We start from the raw sequence: 19,251 nt of genomic DNA, 5'->3' as shown, positions 1-19,251 counted from the left end.
ACACCCACACACCTCAGGATAATTTAGAGTGCTCAATGAAGCTCTTGTTTTGGGAGGAAACCGGAGTGACTGCAGTAAACCTACCGGGAGAAACTTCCCAAGCTGGACGCGAATCTGCAACCTTTTTGACCTTCAAGGTCCACAAAAACCTCACTAGACAGTTGTGGACACCAGAATCCAACCTTACATTCATGAAATTTTCAAGTTACAGGTCAATTGGCAGTTGGATAAACATCTCATTGAGAAAAGGGCTGAAAGGAAATGGAGATGAAATCCCAGTGTTGGGTGCTAAAAGCCCCAGCATAAGGGTTCAGTCCGCTGCTAAAGTGCTGATGAGAACCCTGCAAATACATCATAATAAGGATGCAACAGTTAGATGTTAGATGACAACTGAAGTCAGCCAACGGCGTGGGAAATGAGGTTTTTGGTTGGATTGTTATTTTTCAAAATTAATATCTTGAACTGTCATATCTTGATGCAGGTATGATCATTGAGCCCTAATTCTGAGGCAGAGTAATTGTACATTTGCAATATTTTTCTCACTCTGTAAGCAACTGTAACGTGGGTCTTGAAAAGGTGTTAAGGCAAAACTAATACTGATCATAAATGTTGATGCATATCAACCTAAAACATGGGTCCTTGAATAAGTGCGTCATTTTTTAGGCTTTTAAAGTGTTTGACTTAAGACTACTTATTTGTTTATATATTCATTTTATCTGAATGTTTAAGATAGTCCCAAAATGTAGGACTCCAAAGCCACTTGCCAAAGTGCATCAACCGCTGAAGGTTCAAACAAAGAAAGGCGAGAGTGCCACATAAACAGGGAGGAGCAGGCCAGTTGGTTAATGGAGAGAGGAGAGGACGGGCCTGGAAGGTTCAACCAGGTACCAAATGTATACCACAGCCGATCCATTAGTAACCTGGTAGGCAAGTATGAGAGAAGCAAATTTGGAAAACCAGTGAAAGAAACTGAGGGACAGTCCTGTAAAGTAGTATAGGGGTTTTAATAGCGAAAAGGCCACAGCATGAGCAGAGTTGTTGAACAGCGACCAGGGCGTGTTGAGAGTTGTAAGCCCATATAAGAGTCAATGCAGACTGTCTCGAGTGAGTGGAAAGTAACATGGTGTTCACCCATCACTCCAAAGCTGACAATAACAGAGGGCCTCCCTTCCAGGTCTCCTAAGACCTTAATGCTCTCAAGAGGAGTTGTTGCATAGCGTAGATGGGTGCACCCTCATGTCCTCGGGTGATTGGAAAGAGAGAGCACTCAGAGATGTCAGTCACTGCTTTCATGGCCTATTGCTCCCATCTGCCTGCCGCGGGCGCGTATTAAGTTACACACATATGCTCATACATGCAGATCCGCACTAATGCTGAGTACCACGCCGGGATCGGGACCTGCTCTTGAGGAGTGGACCGACCCATTTTGTTATTGGTACAACAAAGCCTCGAGCATGTTTATGTGGATGATTTAGTCTTGGTTACACAGGCTATTGACTTTATTTTCATTCAAGTTTCCAACCACTGTCCTGGCAACAAGAGGTACCAGTCAGTAACAGCAAGATGTCATCTGTTGCTTCCAGACGATCATGCACTGATTCAACCACAACAAAGGGCCCAGATTAGATTTTATACAAAAGGAAGCACAAGACTATTATTCAGTTTGGTGGTTTTGGCCACACATATCCGTGAAGTATCTGCTTACCAGTTTTGTCAGATAAGGTCAGACAAACAGACACAAAAAAAGGTCTGGAATTCTATCAAGCTTCTCTGGTTCTCCCAACCGACATTCTCCTCATTTAGGAAGGAATTTCAGTGGAATGTCCTTTGACACTTTCCAATTGATGATCCAGTGTTTTTCTCCTTCATACGTTACTAGGACTTTCCTGGAAAAATGTAAATTTGTCATTCATTTTTCTGTGATTAAGGCTCATTCTGTGATTAGGAAGCCTGCAGGTTTTGATTTATAGCCTTCATTAGAGGAGATTTTAATGAAGGCAGGGGATTGAATTTCATCTGGCGCGGCCAATGGGGAAGCGGCGGAGTGGAAGTATTGGTCATGGAAGTTAAAGTAATGAAGGTTCAGCAGTGTCGAAGGCTTTCTTTCAATCACATATTTTTCAACAGCTGCACTTTGTATTCAGGTAACGCTGTTTTCTTTATGAAACTGATGGAAAGCTCATTGGACTGAGTGTACTCACTGCACCCTGTGAGTACAAGCAGTGCAGTAGCAGCCGTCAGTGTATAATCTAACATAGGTTCAGGGCTTTGATCCCACACAGAAATAATCTTTAATGGCCACGAAAATCACATGCTTTGTATTTATTCCCCACTGACTCTTAGTTGAGAGTATGGAAACGTTTTATGACATTTATGACTGCAGGTTTTCTCCCAACATTGTTCTTTTTTGCTGTGTTTTGTTTTTCAGATTCATTCAAGCATTGATGCAGTGTGATTTATATTCTTAGGTTTGATAGTGACTTACACCCAAGAGACCCTTTAAGTCCTTGAATGACAGTAGAGTTGCAACCAAATTTGCAGCTATTCCATGACTGACAGGAAGCTGAGTCCGAAGAGGCAGCGAGGGACATAGTCAGTGTCATTTTGAAATGAAGGTCGACAAACTAACTACCGTAAATTCAGGACGATAGAGTGCACCGGAATATTTGCTGCACCCACTAAATTTACGGAGGAAAATAGATCTTGTTCATACATAAGCCACAGCGCTCTATAAGACGCGGGTGCTGTGGTGCTGTCTGCGCCGTAGAAAGGTCAGTGGTGCTTAAAAATGCATCAGGATCACTTCTAAACTAGTTTTGAAACGGGGTCTGGCATGGAGACTGACTCATGCAACAAACTGGGCAATGTTCTGAACTTGAATCATGAACTCCGTATATCTTTTATTGACATTAAAGTGCTCAAAATGTGCTGTTTTCACCCGTGTGTCTGAAGTTCCGACACCACAGCTGGTCTCAGCTGCTTCTTCTTGTCTCTGGTCCTACAGGAGATCTGCTCTGTTGGTGGAGCTGTGGACACACGGGCGAAAACAGCGCATTTTGAGTGCTCTAAGGTCAATAAACCACCTCTGACATCGGTTTGATGTGACATGGCTCAATATTTTGGCAGCATGACGCTCTTTAGCCTGTAAAAATCCATGTATTCGCTGTTTTGTTGAATAACCCGCAGGGTTCAGACTGCAAGAGAAAAGTAGTGGCTCCGAGTCTGGAAATTACGGTCATTAAAACTGCCTAAAACTAGGGCACCTAGTTTTAATTTTTTTTTTACTGCTTGATTTACATTCTTTATCAAAGGTCTTACAATACACAGATGGCAACATGGCAGCTTGTTTGTTTAATTTCTTCATTGCTGCTTCCAAAGTCACAATCAATGTCAAGGGCCGTAAAGTCTAATAAATCAGTGCATGACAGTTAACTATATTGTTGTCACTTTCACGATTGACACCCGCAGATAATTTGCAGTTTGCGATACAGCAACAAGTCCGGACCTCTACCTGACATTACATTAAGGCACAATGACTTATTGACTTGACTGGATTCAAGAGGTCTTGCATTCAAATACCACTCTGATTTGACTCGTCTCCACATGCTGTTCAGAAAAACAAAACCTCTATTGTGTTATCAAATATCTTACGTAAATCCTGACTGTGTATTTTGATCTTCGAAACTCAAGGATGGTGCATGTTATTTGAGAGATGTAATGGCCCTCCATAAGCTCAGTTTTTAAACACCATAATGAGACATGGACTTGCACGGACTCTCTGAGGATGAAAAAAAAAAAAAAAGATGACCGTCTGCTGCCAAGAAAAATAACTTTCGTTTTGAGAGCCAAAAACTATTATCTATGTTGTTTCGCCTGGTCAACAGTGGTGGTCAGGATATGATGACAAATTGCCCAGCTAATGCACAGTGTCCAGTTAAGATGGAGTTTTGGATAATAGCAGGCTCCACAGGGCACCTGGGTGTCGCTAAAGGCCTCATTTGGGGCGTCACTGCGAGAGCGCATGCCGCTGCACCACCTTCTGACTAGCAGGGAAACGTCTCCCGTCAAGCGATCCAGATGTCATCGGCCATATCCGTCTTGCTATTCCGATTGAGCATGAATGCTATAAGGGAACATGGATATATTTCTTCAAGTTCAACATGAATTAACACTTGAATTAAACAACTTCATGTCTGTCCAGATGAGACGGCATCAACACGGTGCCAGTCGCAGGCTTTAAATCTGTCACCATCATCATCGGTATTGTTTCCCATCACCCCCGCAGCACCGCGTGCTGCTCGGGCTGCCAAAGACAACAGGGACTCTGAGCGTCGGCGGTCAGGAAACAGGAATGTTTGCTTAACCCGGCTGGCACAAGCAGCCTGTTTCTCCTCTTCCTCACATCTCTGCAACTTTTCCTCTCTGTTGTTCACACTCTGACTGACAGGCAGAATTCAAATCCATGACAGGATTAGCTAAACTACTGTTTCGCCTTTCATGTAGTAGCTTAAATAATCAACACAGACATGATTTATCACATCAATTTTGCATTGTTTTCATGCAGTCTTTTCCAGAAGAAATATTTATGAGGTAAAATACATTTCTAAAATGAAAGAGGCAACTGATATTGAGTCAAGATTGCACATTCATCCTTTTGAAATGATGGTTCTGCTTACTTTTTTTCCACAATGTTGCACCTGAAATTCATTTTGGAATTTATTTTGTGAAGGTTGTGTTTTAAAGAAAGAATTTGGTAATTTTGATAGTTTTATATAGTGTTTGCATTGTTATTCATTCGCCACTCATGATTAATAACTGCCCTGTAAAAAGTACTCACACCACTGACTAACATCCCATTATGCACCGCAACAGTTGGAGAACAGCCCGGAGAACAGAGGTGACTAGTGATGGGTAGATGAGGTTTCATGAAACACTATTGCAGGGTTGATGAGACGGTGCCCTAAATTGCTGAGGCCACTAGATGGCGCTCGTAGTTTAGCTAAGATTTGAGGTTTCATGAATTCGTTGTTCAAGTCCAAACAATTTGCAGCTGACAGCGCCATCTGGTGGCCTCTGAGAATCAGGACAGTGATTCATGAAACCTCATCAACCCTTCAATACTGTGTCTTGAACCTCATCTACGAATCCCTAGTTGGAACAGTTTATTGAGGAGTCTATGACTGGAAATAAGGGCCTTGAAAAAGTGCAATATCAATTTCCCCTGTAACACATTTCTGGTTACTTCCAAAATATACCAGTTGTAGTGTTCAACACCAACTCCACTTGATAACACAATAAACACTTTTCCCTGAGCTCCCATCTGCTTCTGTTTTTATTTTTTTTAACAATATTTGTGGGTGAGGATCCAAAGATCTTGCAGGCCACAAAAAAGGACTGAACTTGCCAGATTTGGCCCTGGGCCTTGGGTTTTACCTGTGTGGTGTGGGAAGGAATTTGTTGGTGAAACTTGGAGGCTGTTCTCCTTCAGTGTGCTTAGGCCTGCAGAGGCTTCGCTAATGGATGTTTCTCGGGAACCCTGAACCCTGAAAAACCTATAAACTTGCTACCCATCCAGGGAGCAGTATAGTCACTGCTAGAAAGTTAGGGGCGAATCCATGACACGTCCTCCAATGGCAGCTGGGTGACGAAGTGTGGAGGGCGTTGCACACTTCGGAGAACAACAGTTACATTTAGGTAACCTCACATTTTCTATTCAAGTGGTTCCATAAATGATCAACAATATGGCTTCAACACTTACAATTAAGGACGTTTTTTAGAGCTTCTGAATCGGCTTATCCTGTTTGGTTAAGTAAATAAACATGTGGCAACTTCTCGACTGAACACAAAATATGCCTTAAAACTCCTTTTAAACCAAATGTATCCCACATTTTTTTTTTTATTTCTTTCACCAAATTCATTTTGTGAATCAATAAATAATCCACCTCTAAGAATAGAAAGATAATGTGTGAAAGATGTTGCTTGAACTTTTGGTTCTGTCAGTTGATTTTTGTTTCATTGCAAAATGTATATATTCAGTACATCTCACACCTTTAGTGTGAGTGAGTGAAGATATTGATGTTAAAATCTTCAATTGACGTCAAAAAAAAATCTGATGTGTGTTCTTTTAAGTCATTTATGCGGGATGTTTTTTTGTTTTTTCTGGTCCTGAAAATGAAATTCCTGACAAAAAGCAATGTCAAGGTTATAATCCATCTATCTTTTTCACACTCTCCCTGTGTATCATTGATGCATCCCAGACTGCTCTGTATCTCCATTTGGAACCCAGAAAGTGTTAAGGTTCCCTCAATTTGTCATCTTAAGTAAACACAAGTCGGTTTATCAGGCTTTTATCATCTCCACTCCTGAGCCGTGGGCGGCTCGGACCTCTGCCCTTGTTTTCTGACTAGCCTAAAATGACAAACAACTGATTAGAAGACTAGATGTGGCTATATGGATTATTCTGTCTATCTGTTGGCCACGTTCCAGTATGTGAGCCATGCAGGTTTTTTAAGTGAAGAAAAAAAGTGGGGCCGGATAAGAAGTGAGGAAATTGTCTGGCTCATCAAACAGTTTTTCAATCAGTTTATTCCTCAGAGCCAAAATGATCCCAGATGCAGTGCTACATGACCCTTCTCAGGCCTCCTGGATTAAGAGGTTGCAGCGAGACCTCAACCTCTTAATCTATGACCTTGAGCAAGACTCGTAACCTCTGAGTAAAATGATGCCTCGCCACTTTGGGAAATTCACACAGAAAAATGTTGTTTAAGTCGAGTAGAAAAGTGAGTCACCTGCAACCTGATTTTTCCTCTTGTTTTTGTTGATATTGTTGTTGTTCTTCTTCACCTATACCACATATTTGAACCTCAATGACTACTTTATTTGGAGCCACAACACTGTAAAAGCTCTGGTTGCGGAAGATGGTTCTGCCCCCCCAGGCCTTGCTTGTAATTCTCCTATACTTTGGTTGTGCTCCAGGTTTTATCCTGAACCACCTGGGCTTGATGAGAAGCTAATTGAGGGTTGTTTTAACCTGCTTTTGCTGTGTTTCGTTCCAGAGTTAAGATTTATTATCTGGTGACACTGAGAAAGGCATTTATGTGGACATTCAACATGTTTGAATAAAACCTAGTTTAGGAAATGTTTAAGGTTTTCTCCCTCACATTTACATTGTTAAAATAGTACTATTGTTGCTGTAGTACTAGTATTGCATTCATATAATACAATAAACATTATTATTTCAGGCATTCAGGACACAAAGCAATGCCAAAAAACCAAAAGTTTTGTGAAAACACTGAGAATTGGTTTCTTTTCACGAAGTTTTCTATGACGTTTTGAAGCATCTTTTCAGCACTTTCCGACAGATCTCAGGTTTTCGTCTGTCAGTTTCGCTCCATCATCCATTCAGAGTGACATTGTTTATATCTGGTTGACCGGTCGAGGGGGTGTTTCTTGAGGTTAAGGTGTCAGCAGAGTGATATGTGGAGGGAGGACGGTGCACAGTCTTCACCGTTGGCAAAGCAGGAGAACGGATTCTGTGTTGAGGCTTTTCATCGATCGCTTTATTTTCAACACTGAAGCGAGTTAATCCTCAAAACATTTGGTGGGTGATTTATTTGATGGCTTTATTTCGTATACAAGAATCAAGCTGCTCATTAGTGACAGAGGAGCCCGCTTGCATTCCCATGACTGCTCTCCCATACGTCTCACTTGTGAGCTGCAGGCCTCTTTGTGAGGTCCCACACAGGACATGTCTCATTTTTTAGAAGACATAATAGAGATGGTGACAGGGTCATCTGCCGAAACACAAACCCTTGGAAAGTATAATTATGGTGGAGAATTCATTAGATATCCACGTGAAGAGTGGAAGACGGTTTAGAATGTCTTCTGTTTTGTTCAGCTGACCTTTTGTTTTCAGCAAACAGATTTAAAGGCAATACAAAAGGGTTGGGCTGGACAGGCAACAGCTGATATAGGCTAGGTGAAGAGAGGGGACATGCCTGCGAGGCTCCATGGTGAAACAGCTGAAAAGCCACAAGAGGAGTGTGTACATATCCAGCGTGAAGCTGGACAAGAGTGCATGCTCTGGGATTGCTCCTCCCTTGGCTCACTCTTTGCGCTGGTCTCCCTCCAGGGCTGCAGCTCAGGACAGAGTGCAAAACGGATGAGGACCGTTCCACACATCATGGAGGGTCTCAGGGAAGCTCCGCTCGACAGGTCTGGCAGTAATTATGGCAGCAGCGGGAAGAGGATGAAGGGAGCGCCACATCCAGGGGTGCCATTAATGGGCTTGATGTTGTTGGCCGTCCTTCCTGTCGTGGCGAGCATCAAACAGAGTGTCCCGAGGGTCAAGCTCAGCCACAGAGGTAAGTGATGACATGACATCTCTTTTCAATATCAGGCTTGTCCTGAGCCAGAGGTGCTGCCAGCTTTGCTGGAAAACTTTATCTTGCAGACTAGTTAGGTTGTGTTTCCAAGTTGTCACCAGGGTGTAAGAATTTTATCATTATTACGTCACATTGTATTCGCTTTTATCAGCAGAATTGACTTGCAAAGCTTAGAAACACATAGCAGCAAGTATTATAGCTGTAGTTGTAGTACTATATTAGTTGAAATAGTACTTGTTATAGATGCTTAAACACTTTCATATTGTTGTATAGTGTTTGGTGTGGAGTGAAAATTCATGCAGTTAATATTGCACAGAAAACAAAATAAAGAAACACCCCAAAAAAGTCACTTGCAGAATTGAAAAAATATGGGTATCAAAATTATAGCTGGCAACTTGTCACAGTGCTTGTTACTGTTTATTTTTACTTCTGCATGGGGTAGTGTTGCATCAGTAAGCTTCAGCCAAAGATGCTATTGTTCAGCACTAGTCAAGGGCTCAAATTTGAATTCTTTGTTGTAGCAGTTCTTGTATCAGTGGGTGCGTCAATGTAGATACTCTATTTAAAGCAACCGATTGCTATTATTATTTAATTATTTGTTTGTGTTACTTTGTTTTCAGAGCAAAAACAACTGCATGAAAACATGCAGTTGTTTTGCACATTTTTTGGAATCAGATCTGAAAACAAGTAATTTTTAATAAAGCATTTTTTTGTTTCTCAATGAAAATTGAATAAACATGGTGTGATACATGATACATGAACTGAATTGGGAACTGTGCAATGAAGCACAGTCGCCTGCTTTTGCTGGCCACCTGATCTCCCACTGGGCTCATTGCCAGCAACAACATTTCAAACACTAAAAAAGGCATTGAAATAAATAGATACAATAAATGTATGGACATAATTTTAGCAAATAAAAAATAAAATAGAAAACTTATATGTCTTTATAGTGATAACATTTGTGTTACCATTTGCCATGCTGGTGAGTCAGCTTTAATAATAGTGGTCTCAAAGTTATTTGTTTGTGAATGACTGTTTCTGTTTGTGGACCATCAACAAACTTACAAGGGTAGCTCAAACACAAACCAATGTGATCGCAGTCTAGACTCATTTTCCGTCCATAATTCACTCCGACTGTCCCGGTGTTGTGTATGTTAGCCGCCACTGGTGAAGCGCATGTGTGCATGTGTTTAGATTTATGTCATCCAAGACTGTTTGCGTGGTGCCAACTGGGGAAAGACTAAATTATCGCTGCCCTTAAAAACTTCTGAACTCCACTGCAGACTTCACTTCAAAGTCGCCATCCCTCATGCTACGCAGCAGCTACACAAATGAACTTCAGTCTCGCTCCATAAAATTGAATCCCCACTGTGACCTAAAAGTAAACTCACTCTTCCTTCAAGGAAAGGACTAGTTAAAGGATCCTATAAGACTTTGTTTCTGTGAATAGATTTGAACTCACAGGAACAGTTTCCAACATAAATACATTTAAGAAGCTGCAGGCTCACAATAAGATGTTTATTCTACACTTGATTTTTAAGCTGGAGCTGGTTTGCTCCAAACCAATAAGCCTGGATATCTTCAACATGACCTTTTTGATGGTTTGACAAATGTATTTTCTGAGAGAATGTGTGTTTTTGGCAGCAACTTACTCTGTTTGTAGCTCACTGAGCTACATAATAAAATGTCCAGTGAGCTATGCAGTGGTTTCCCTTGAACTTTGGTTTGTGGACAGTAAGTAATGCCCATATTTGGCTCGAGCTGTTCGACGGACAAAAGCAGGCAGTGATCCATCACAGAGAAAAAAAATCATACAGTACATGTCAGGGTCATCATCATGGCTGTACATTCATCTTGAGCAACACCAGACAGCATTAGTCAAACATCACGTCCCGCTTCAGTGAGTGGAGCGTGCAATGTTCAAAGTGGAATCAGGCATGATTGAGTGAGTGCGGTGATGACAACTTTCTTGTATTTCATGAAACACCCACCTGTGGTCACTGCACACAACAACAGTAGAAGGCCAAAGGTGAGTTTATAAATATTTTGCAGGGGAAGTCTAGTGTAAATGGGAAGCACATTTCTTTACAGGACAGATATGGTTGGCTCAACACTTGAAGGTCAGAGGTCAGCCATTTCCGTTTCATTTCACAGATTGCACATATCCTCTTTGTAGTTGGATAAAGATTAGGTTTCTTCTGTTCCCATATGAAGATGATCTCCGCATGTTGCTCAATTGTAGTTTGAAAAGTATAACAGGTGTGTATTTCATTGCCAGACCACAGAGATTTTCTTCTGACGAAACCCAGCCGCACATCTGGATCAATGCTTTCCATTCACCTTGGATGGGAGCATGAAATGATATCATCAGATCAGATCAGATATCAGATCCTTCTATCGACAGTGACAGCAAGAAATGCATCACGCTTAAATTTTAAATCCTCATTGGATAATTATTATTTCAACTCCTAATGGGGGATTATTATGTGATGGCACCCCCTTTGTGGCCCAATAAGAACCCTTTCTATTAGCAAGCATCATCCTCTCACACTTACATTTGGTGCCTTTGAAGGCTTGTTTACCTCTCACTGTAGGGCTTGAAATAAATTCACAACATCACACTGAGCATGTTTGTTTCTAAAAACCGAATTATTGCTTTAATCCGTCTAAGTTTGGACCTTTAAAATTCATGTCAACAGCTTAGTCCGAATAAGAGAAATTCCAATTTCCCTTAGAAGGACGACACTACCTGGATAATGCGGTTAATGGATGGACTAAGCTAGCATATAACCAAGTAGCTCTACTATGACCGGACTAGGTGATGTGTGGCTGTGTGAGCTTCAGCAACGCAGTGGAAGTAAACATACTCCTAGACTAATAGCAGTTTAATGATGACTAATAGCCTTGTATACAATCGAGAAGTCATGTGCGTAACCAAATGTGCAGTATGCATTTTTCCCTGTCCCAGCCGATCTGCGGTAAACAGAATGACAATGATCTGGAGATGTGAAGATTTGTCTTCAGCTTTCTTCACTCAGGTCATTTTTATTATTAGTTCTCACAAGAAGATTAAATATGTTGGTTTAAGAGGACGACGCTACCTTCATGTTAGCAACCGGTAGCATGTTAGAGAAAGTGCAACGCTGTACTTCAGATACACCACATCAATCATTCTTATGATAAGAACACAACACAATCTCCAGAATATTTAATGCTATTCAGAAATTTGCAAGTTTAAGGAAAAGATGATGTCTACTCCTTGGTGGTGACGGCGCTGAACCATCGCTCCGATGCGCAGTTTCAGAAAGTTACACTCGTCAATTAATCAGTACGATCACTTTTACAGAGCTGAATATAATAGTCTGAAGTCTGAAACGGCTCCTCGCTACCTGTCAACTTCTATAGCTCTTCCTATACGGTCAATGGAAGGGAAGGACTGAAGAGCGAGCTCACGGTGCCACCCCTGATCACGGAGGTGAACTACTCATAGCTCGATTGTCTCTGCACTCTGCAACCACGAGAACATGATGCAATCGGACTCAACGGCTTAATCGAGCTGTTGCCTTAGTCGGTCTACGCTCGGCATGTAACCACAGTCAATGGTAAGCGTCTCAGTGATGCTACTTTGCTGAACCATTCAACGCCAAGAATCCTGAACAGCGCGCTCTGAATATGGCTGTCAGTTGTGTGAACACCCCTTCAGGACGCAACCATGTTGGGGGGCCAGTTTGTTGATAAACTTTAGCTAAATTAAGGCTTGAATCAGTGACATTTTGGGGGCTGTGTGAGATGCTCAGGTGACCAGGATTTGGCCCCTGCACGACTAGTTTGACACACATAGCATATACAGACACATCAATTTGAAAAAGATCGCTGTAGTTGAGCTGTAGTCCATCTATGGGCTCCATCACTGATCAACATACTGTGAATCGCCATGCTAAGCAGCACCAGATTAGCAGGCCGTTTCAATGGGCTCATAGTGCGGCGTGTTTACGGAACAGATTAGCACTAACCAAGCACTAGCTGGCCTAATCTCCCTGTGAGGTTTCGCCTGCCTCGGGCGTGATGTGCGAGTAGGTGAAAGATGTGTGGGGGGGGGCCATATAGGGGTGTGTGAGCCGGTGCATAGGAGGGGGTATTAAGAAGGATTGCACGTTGTAGTGGGGTCCTCAAAGTTCAAATATTGAAGGTTGGTAACCTCTTGAGCCCTTCACACCAAGAGGGTAATCACAGTGTCAATCCTTTCAGAATGACTCCCACAGGACTCCCCCTCACTCAGCGAGTGTTTATACAAGACATGTTGCTATACTGATAGGATAAAAACCAAGAGAGGTGAGGAGGCATCTGTTTAGATCTCACAGATACAGAGCTGGTTAGATGGCTATAAATAGCTTGGATGTTTTGTTATAGGAGCATCTCATATCGTCATGAAATAGCTCATATCATAATCATAATTCACTACTTCTCACACTCCTACAGTGACGTTCACTTGGAAGACTTTTATTCTCATCATGATATAATCTTTGGCTCACGCATGGCTTGTGGCAAAGCCGTAAATAACACAGTACATTCAGCCTTCAAGGTGATAGGTGAGATAAGCAAGTCTATCCATCACGCGTATTGAGAGGGTGTTTTTCACGGTTCATGAAGAAGCTTTTGAAAAATCCGGTTGAAGATAAGCGCAGTAGCGATGCGCCACGCTTTATTTGCCTCATGTGCTGATCAAAGCTGGCGCTCGACTGATACCTGAGTGTATTAAAGTAAAGCACTCCAAATTCTGGCCTGTTTTACTATGGAATTAAATAGCTTGAAGTAGTCTGAGACTCAGTGACCTGCAATTAAATGCTTGTGCTGTAGTCAGTTCGTTTATCATATTAGATAAGATAAGATAAAAATCAGTCAGTGTTCCAGAACAAATTCAGTTGTCCAGAACCATTACAGGGCTTGCAGAAAAGCTTTAGCGATGAGAGCGAGGGCGTGTTCTTGCTGCAAAAACAGGTCATTATAGGCGCAAATTATTTAGATAAAAATCTATAACTGTGTTATTACCTAAACCAATGTCAGAATGTGGGAACTTAACAGCATATGGAACTACTTAAGCTGTAAAGTCTGTCACACCTGCTGCTTTTCTTCTTAACCGTCCTCAAATACACAGTTGATTTATTGGAAAATAAATCATAGGCAGCATGTTTCCTAAACATATGAATCAGTGGCATCACCAGATTTTTTTTATTATAAAATTACACATCTGCAAAGACATACTATGCTTTTACAATATGAAGTGGTTAGAGCTCATGATTTAAATTTATACTGAGGCAACTTGTCTGCGTGTGGTCTTTTTTATTTTTCAGGCACTCTGGTTTCGTCCCTCACAAACGGACAAAAAAAAATTGATACAAACTGTGGAGGATGTCACCTGCCTCTCACCCAATGTAGCTAGTCTCCAGCCCCACCAGGACCCTGTTGGGCAGCAGAAACTGAATGAATGTATTTATTGTGTGTATTAAAGGGAGGCTGTTTTGCTATTTTTGGGTCCGGTGAAGCACCTCGCTGGCGCTGCCTATGATATCACCAGTACAAATAAGCAGTGCCAAAATGATTTGTGACTTGTTGCTGGGGAGAAGTTGGATTACCTCCCGTGCTTCACTGGAATTAACACGTGGAAGACCCCTCGCTCTGTCATTATTGTACTCTGTTTTAAATGAGATATGGATGTGACACGCCGATATATCTCATCTGCAACGTTGGAGCGCTCAGCCAGGACGTCTATGTGAAGCACAAACTGGCTGTTTCTTTAGGTTTCTTTTAAGCCTTTCTTCCCACAGGCTGTAAAGATGCAGATGAGATTAATTGGGGAGCCAGGGGCTATAGAGAGTGCATGACTGAACGGATGAGAAGAGCACAAAGCTCACTTTGCCCATTAATCTCTCACCGTGTCTCTTTCTCTTCTCAGAACTCTTGCAAACCGGCGGCGTGTCTTTGTTTTTGGGATCCTCTGACGGCCTCCACTCCCACTCGCTTCTGCTGGACGAGGAGCAGGGTCGCCTTCTTTTGGGAGCCAGAGACCATGTTTACTTGTTTGATCTTGATAATCTCGCCAAAGGTCCCCGGAAGGTACGTTCAAGATAGGACAAATATCCGAGGAGGAGAGGAACTGACTGGAGAGCAACCGTCTCCTAAAAGTGACAGCTTGTTTGGGCTGATGTTGAAGTGTTTAAAGCCTTTTTAAGGGACTCAACACCCTGTTAGAGAGTGTAGAAACAAACCTGTATAAGTAAACAGTGGCATCTATGATGTTTATCAATAATCATTTATCATTAATGATGGGATAGCTTGACATTATTTGGCATGATGGAAAGTGCGTTTCCATTAGTAGGAGCTGAAATGCACTCAGCCATATGTTGTGTTAGAGATCAGCTCTTTTTGTCTGGTCAAGGTTACCACACACATACACACTCACACAGCGCAGAAACACAATATATACCCATTAAAATGGCAGACACATATAGACAAAAACACACATGGACGGCTGCCATATGTTCCTGTTAGTCGACGTGAGTGTGTGTTTATGCAGCTGAGTTTGATTTGCAAGATGGACGACAGCGTGTTTATTTGATTCTTATCTGGTTGTTTTAACTCTGCGTCCTGCTCTCAAAGTGTTGCCTTTCTGGTCAGTGATACTGATCCACACTAGATAAACTTCTAAAAGTAAATCCTCAGCTCTTTGGGGACTCCCCTGTGACGGCCACCGCGACCTGTGTGATGGACACCAAGTGTGTCAGGTGATGAGGAAACCTATAGCAAAGAGGAATGAGTGACTTTTATTTTGAAATAAATCGCTGAAATGAAAGAATTCAAAACCAGTCCCACGCTCTGTGTTCATCAAGATTGTTAGTATTTGTGGTGCCTGTCCGTTCATGTGGACTCCGACTCCGTGGACCGTAAATAAGTTTGGCGATAGCTCTTCTTGGTAGGATTTATAGGCGGTTATAGGCTAAGCACAAAAGCCTGTTATCACACATGCGTGAACAAGGCGGGTTACATTAAAGCGGTGCTTTAGGTCTGCGCACCATGCTGCATTAGAGAGTTGAATCATAGTATAACAGCCATGTGTGGTTTAATAAGACAGTGACTTGTCAATCCCATCTTTTTTTTTTTTTTTTTTTTGGAAAAAAGTTGTGTCGTACAGCAGCACACATTTCTGCATAAATGACCATAAATTATTATTAAAAATCCGTGAATTAAAGAAATTAAAAATGAAAGTGAGTCCATTAATTTCACTACAAAGTTTGTTGATAATAATAATTTAGAAGATGAAAAAAAAAAAAAAACAATCTCAGGAAAAAGTCAAATGAACATAAAAATAACAAAACAAAAATAAAGAACAAGAACTGTAACATCAAAAGGGCAGCATGTGTCTGTACTAGTGAATATCCTGGATATGCATGAGTGCATGTTTTGTAAGCAAAATATTAGAGTACCTACAAGGAATATCACTTTTTAATCTGCAAACAAAATATTTAAAAAAAAAGTGAAAACCAATCACTGTCAATCGAAGAATGGATTTTTGGATACCAGTTCCAGTCAGAATTAAAGGTCAGTCATCTCAACAAGATCCAACAAGGTCCTGCTTCATCAATCGTTCAGTATCCAATGAGAAACAAACTTAAAGTGCCTTTGACTGGCAGTGACCCACAAGATCCAGGGTGCACTTTCTAATGCAGCTCCTTCTATCTCTCATCTGCCTTCAGATTCACTGGCCAGCGTCCCGAGATCGAGTCAACATGTGCAAGCTGGCAGGAAAAAACGCTAATGTCAGTGATTCCCCATCAATATCAGGAGCTAAGCAACTCAGTCGCGGTTGTCGTCGCTGCTCAATCTTATCTCTACTTTGGTCTCAGCAGGAGTGTGCTAACTTTGTCCGAGTCCTCCACAACTACAATGCGACTCGCGTGTACGCCTGTGGAACCGGAGCCTTCCACCCGAGCTGTGCTTTTATTGAAGTTACTGGTCACAGACAGGTAAAGCCAGATAAGCCTGACTGAACATCATCTTGAGCCGGGGCCTTAAACAGTTTCTATTTCCACCTCGAGGATGGTGTCTTTCAACTGCTGTCCAGCACCGTGGAATCGGGAAGACTGAAGTGTCCATTTGATCCTTGGCAGCCGTTCACCTCTGTCCTTGCAGGTATTCTATGTCGCCTCTACTGCCATGACCATTTTGTCTTGTAACCATATTGTTGTTGTAGACCAGCACCTGTACGCAGGAACGGCCTCTGACTTCCTTGGCAAAGACACAACATTCACTCGGTCTCTGGGTCCCACCCCGGATCAGCAGTACATCCGCACTGACATCTCTGAAGACTACTGGATCAATGGTACGCAGCTGCTTGCACGAATCAGCGTGCGCTTGAAAAATGTGTTTTTGAAATCTTCCTTCCCAAACAAGCGACGGCTTGGACGCTACAAAGAGCCGCCCTGTTCTTTGGCTATGGTTATTGGCATTCCGCTGCACAGGAGACAGCACGCTTATTCATTTAGCTCTAACCTTTATGTGAGCGCCTCGGCTGGAGCAGGACAGCACCTCCTGGTGAAGTTACACTGTTCCGAACACACACGCACTGACCTCCACACTTGGGCACTCGCAGTCATAACTGACAGCTTAGCCTTCTCTGTGTACATCTCCTGTCTTTTTTGTTTCACTGTGATGGCTGGATGTGCATCACCCACATTTAAATTCACACATGGTCGCCACATTTCACAGAGATGTTTGGAGTAATTCTGCCGCGTCGTCTCGGGCTGTGTATATACAGCATGTGTTGGCTCTGAACACACAGAGAGCAAGAGCACTTCATTTCTCCCGGTGTTTCTCTCCGGGAGGGTCTGCGGAACATCTTTGCAGTGCTGCGGGACTAACAATGACCGTCTGTTGAGCGTGTTAGCAGTTAGACATTAAGCCGTTCCAGTTGGGGAATCACCCTGGGGTGCTTGGCGCTGCTTCAAGAGTTGAGCTAATGTTGATGTAATGTCACTGCAACACTTAAACTTTTGGACTTGCTTTGCTCCGCTGAGTCTGGACAATGATGGCGACATGCTGGTCACAGTTTCTCTTTCGCTTCCTGCACTCTTCCTGTATTTACTCGGACTTCAAAATATTGACCCAATTACTTTCCAGTCAGTAAGTTAAAGGGGCCCTATCATGTTCTCCAGTGTTTTAAGACTTATTGTGTTCAGGGAGTTAACAAGATGAGAATGCACCTTAACATATAATGAAGCGTGAAAGAAGGATGTTCGTTCATTTCTGAGAAGTTTATTTTGAAATAAGCCTTCCTTCAAGTTGGTTTGTTCGCTTCGTTCTCATGACCGCAAAGGATCATGAGGCTGATAACATACCACGCTGTTAAAGGTGAGTCTGGCAGACTTCATGCAGGAAGTTGAGAAGTGTGTCGAGCTATTGTCTTGAATGATGATGAAGTGTTCTTGGCTGTCACTGAGAGGAACCTTGCTAAAAACTGTGCTACAAAGGCTCCGTGGAGGGGCTGCAGTGGCCTTCCGAAAGGAACATCTCGACAGGAGGGACACGACTTCTCAACTCACAAGTGTTGCAGGGTTGATGAAATATTGTCCTAATTTTCAGAGGCCACTAGATGGCGCTCTTGTCTAGAAATGATGTGAGGTTTCATGGAACATTACATAGCAAACAGCGCCATCTGGTGGCCTCTGAAAATCAGGACGCTGTTTCATGAAACGTCATCAACACATCACTAGTCACAAGTGGGATTTAAACTTGCATGTTGTCATGCTAACATCTAGCTAAGATGACTCAAAATTCTTTGTTGACTGGAATTCATGTTCTGTTTAAAACAGAGTCAAGGACATTAGTTGTCTGACATTTTTGTAGTCCTTGTTGCTCTTACAATGTAAAACAGTGTTTCGAGCATGGCAGCCATTTTGGAAACTTTAGCTAAATACAACTTTTAAAATACAAACATTTACTAAGCTACTTGATCAGTATGTGAGATTTGAAGAAAGTTTTTTTTTTTTTTTTTACATATCCCTCTGTACACTGTAATTCCATTTGCACATCAACCAGATGATTTGATTTTCCATTCTCTGACACTGAGACCAGGAGAACGAGGTGCAGCGCTGACCTGTCCTGAAGCCTGTCTCACATAAAAACAATGAAGATTTATCTTAACACTCTCTTTTCCTCTCCAGAGGCCAAGTTTATATCTGCTCATCCCATCGCCGACACTTACAACCCAGATGACGACAAGATTTACTTTTTCTTCCGCGAGGTGTCGTGGGAAGGCAACGACAAGAGCATCCTGTCCCGTGTGGCTCGAGTGTGTAAGGTGAGTGGAGAGATGCGGCGAGCGGAGGTCGTGGAAACTCTGCACCAGTCGGTGGAGACGATATCAGGGGGAGAGTGAGTTAGACCGAGGAGAGGGAACAGTCAGAGCGAATGACCTCTAGCAGACTTTGAGGAAGTCATAACTCCAACTGTGGGCCGATCAAATAAAACGTTTATGTCTCCACAAGGATCCTGACTGAAATGTTTTGCCTCTGTGATCTTTTGACGAGAGTCCCTGCCTGCCGCTGTTACAGGCAGTAAAGAAAGGGCTTTAGCATGTTTGGATCGTCTTCTGACTGGCTTGGTCAGCTGCTGCAGCTACAGTAGCTTCAAAGGCTCGACTGGAAATTCCCAAATTTGATTCATGTCACTGGTATCATCATTGTTTACAGTAAAGCTGCTAAAATTTAGAGTCATGGCAAGTTTTGGGCCTTTAATCGTAGGTGAAGGTAGACACCTGCCTGTTGACATCCGCTACTGGAACCAAAGCATCCTGTGGTTCATCTACCTTTTC

At 42.4% G+C, this 19,251-nt stretch overlaps 1 protein-coding gene across 5 annotated transcripts in view; it reads left to right on the top strand.

Moving 5' to 3' along the window:
• sema3d (sema domain, immunoglobulin domain (Ig), short basic domain, secreted, (semaphorin) 3D) overlaps window positions 1-19,251 on the top strand; it is a 54,856-nt gene that overhangs the window by 20,502 nt on the left and 15,103 nt on the right. For 4 of the 5 annotated variants that reach the window (XM_053885228.1, XM_053885227.1, XM_053885229.1 and 1 more), the window contains 7 exons: window positions 8,132-8,363; window positions 14,338-14,498; window positions 16,136-16,198; window positions 16,289-16,405; window positions 16,478-16,571; window positions 16,633-16,761; window positions 18,602-18,738. In XM_053885228.1, the coding sequence (XP_053741203.1) occupies window positions 8,162-8,363; window positions 14,338-14,498; window positions 16,136-16,198; window positions 16,289-16,405; window positions 16,478-16,571; window positions 16,633-16,761; window positions 18,602-18,738 (903 nt within the window). In that variant the 5' untranslated portion in view covers window positions 8,132-8,161. The remainder of the gene's footprint in view (window positions 1-8,131; window positions 8,364-14,337; window positions 14,499-16,135; window positions 16,199-16,288; window positions 16,406-16,477; window positions 16,572-16,632; window positions 16,762-18,601; window positions 18,739-19,251) is intronic. The other variant, XM_053885231.1, reaches the window with a different exon arrangement.

The sequence above is a fragment of the Synchiropus splendidus genome, chromosome 14, assembly GCF_027744825.2.
Source record: "Synchiropus splendidus isolate RoL2022-P1 chromosome 14, RoL_Sspl_1.0, whole genome shotgun sequence".
Taxonomy (NCBI): domain Eukaryota; kingdom Metazoa; phylum Chordata; class Actinopteri; order Syngnathiformes; family Callionymidae; genus Synchiropus; species Synchiropus splendidus.
The sequence above is the reverse complement of the archived record's forward strand: the minus strand, read 5'-3'. Positions and strand labels throughout refer to the sequence as shown.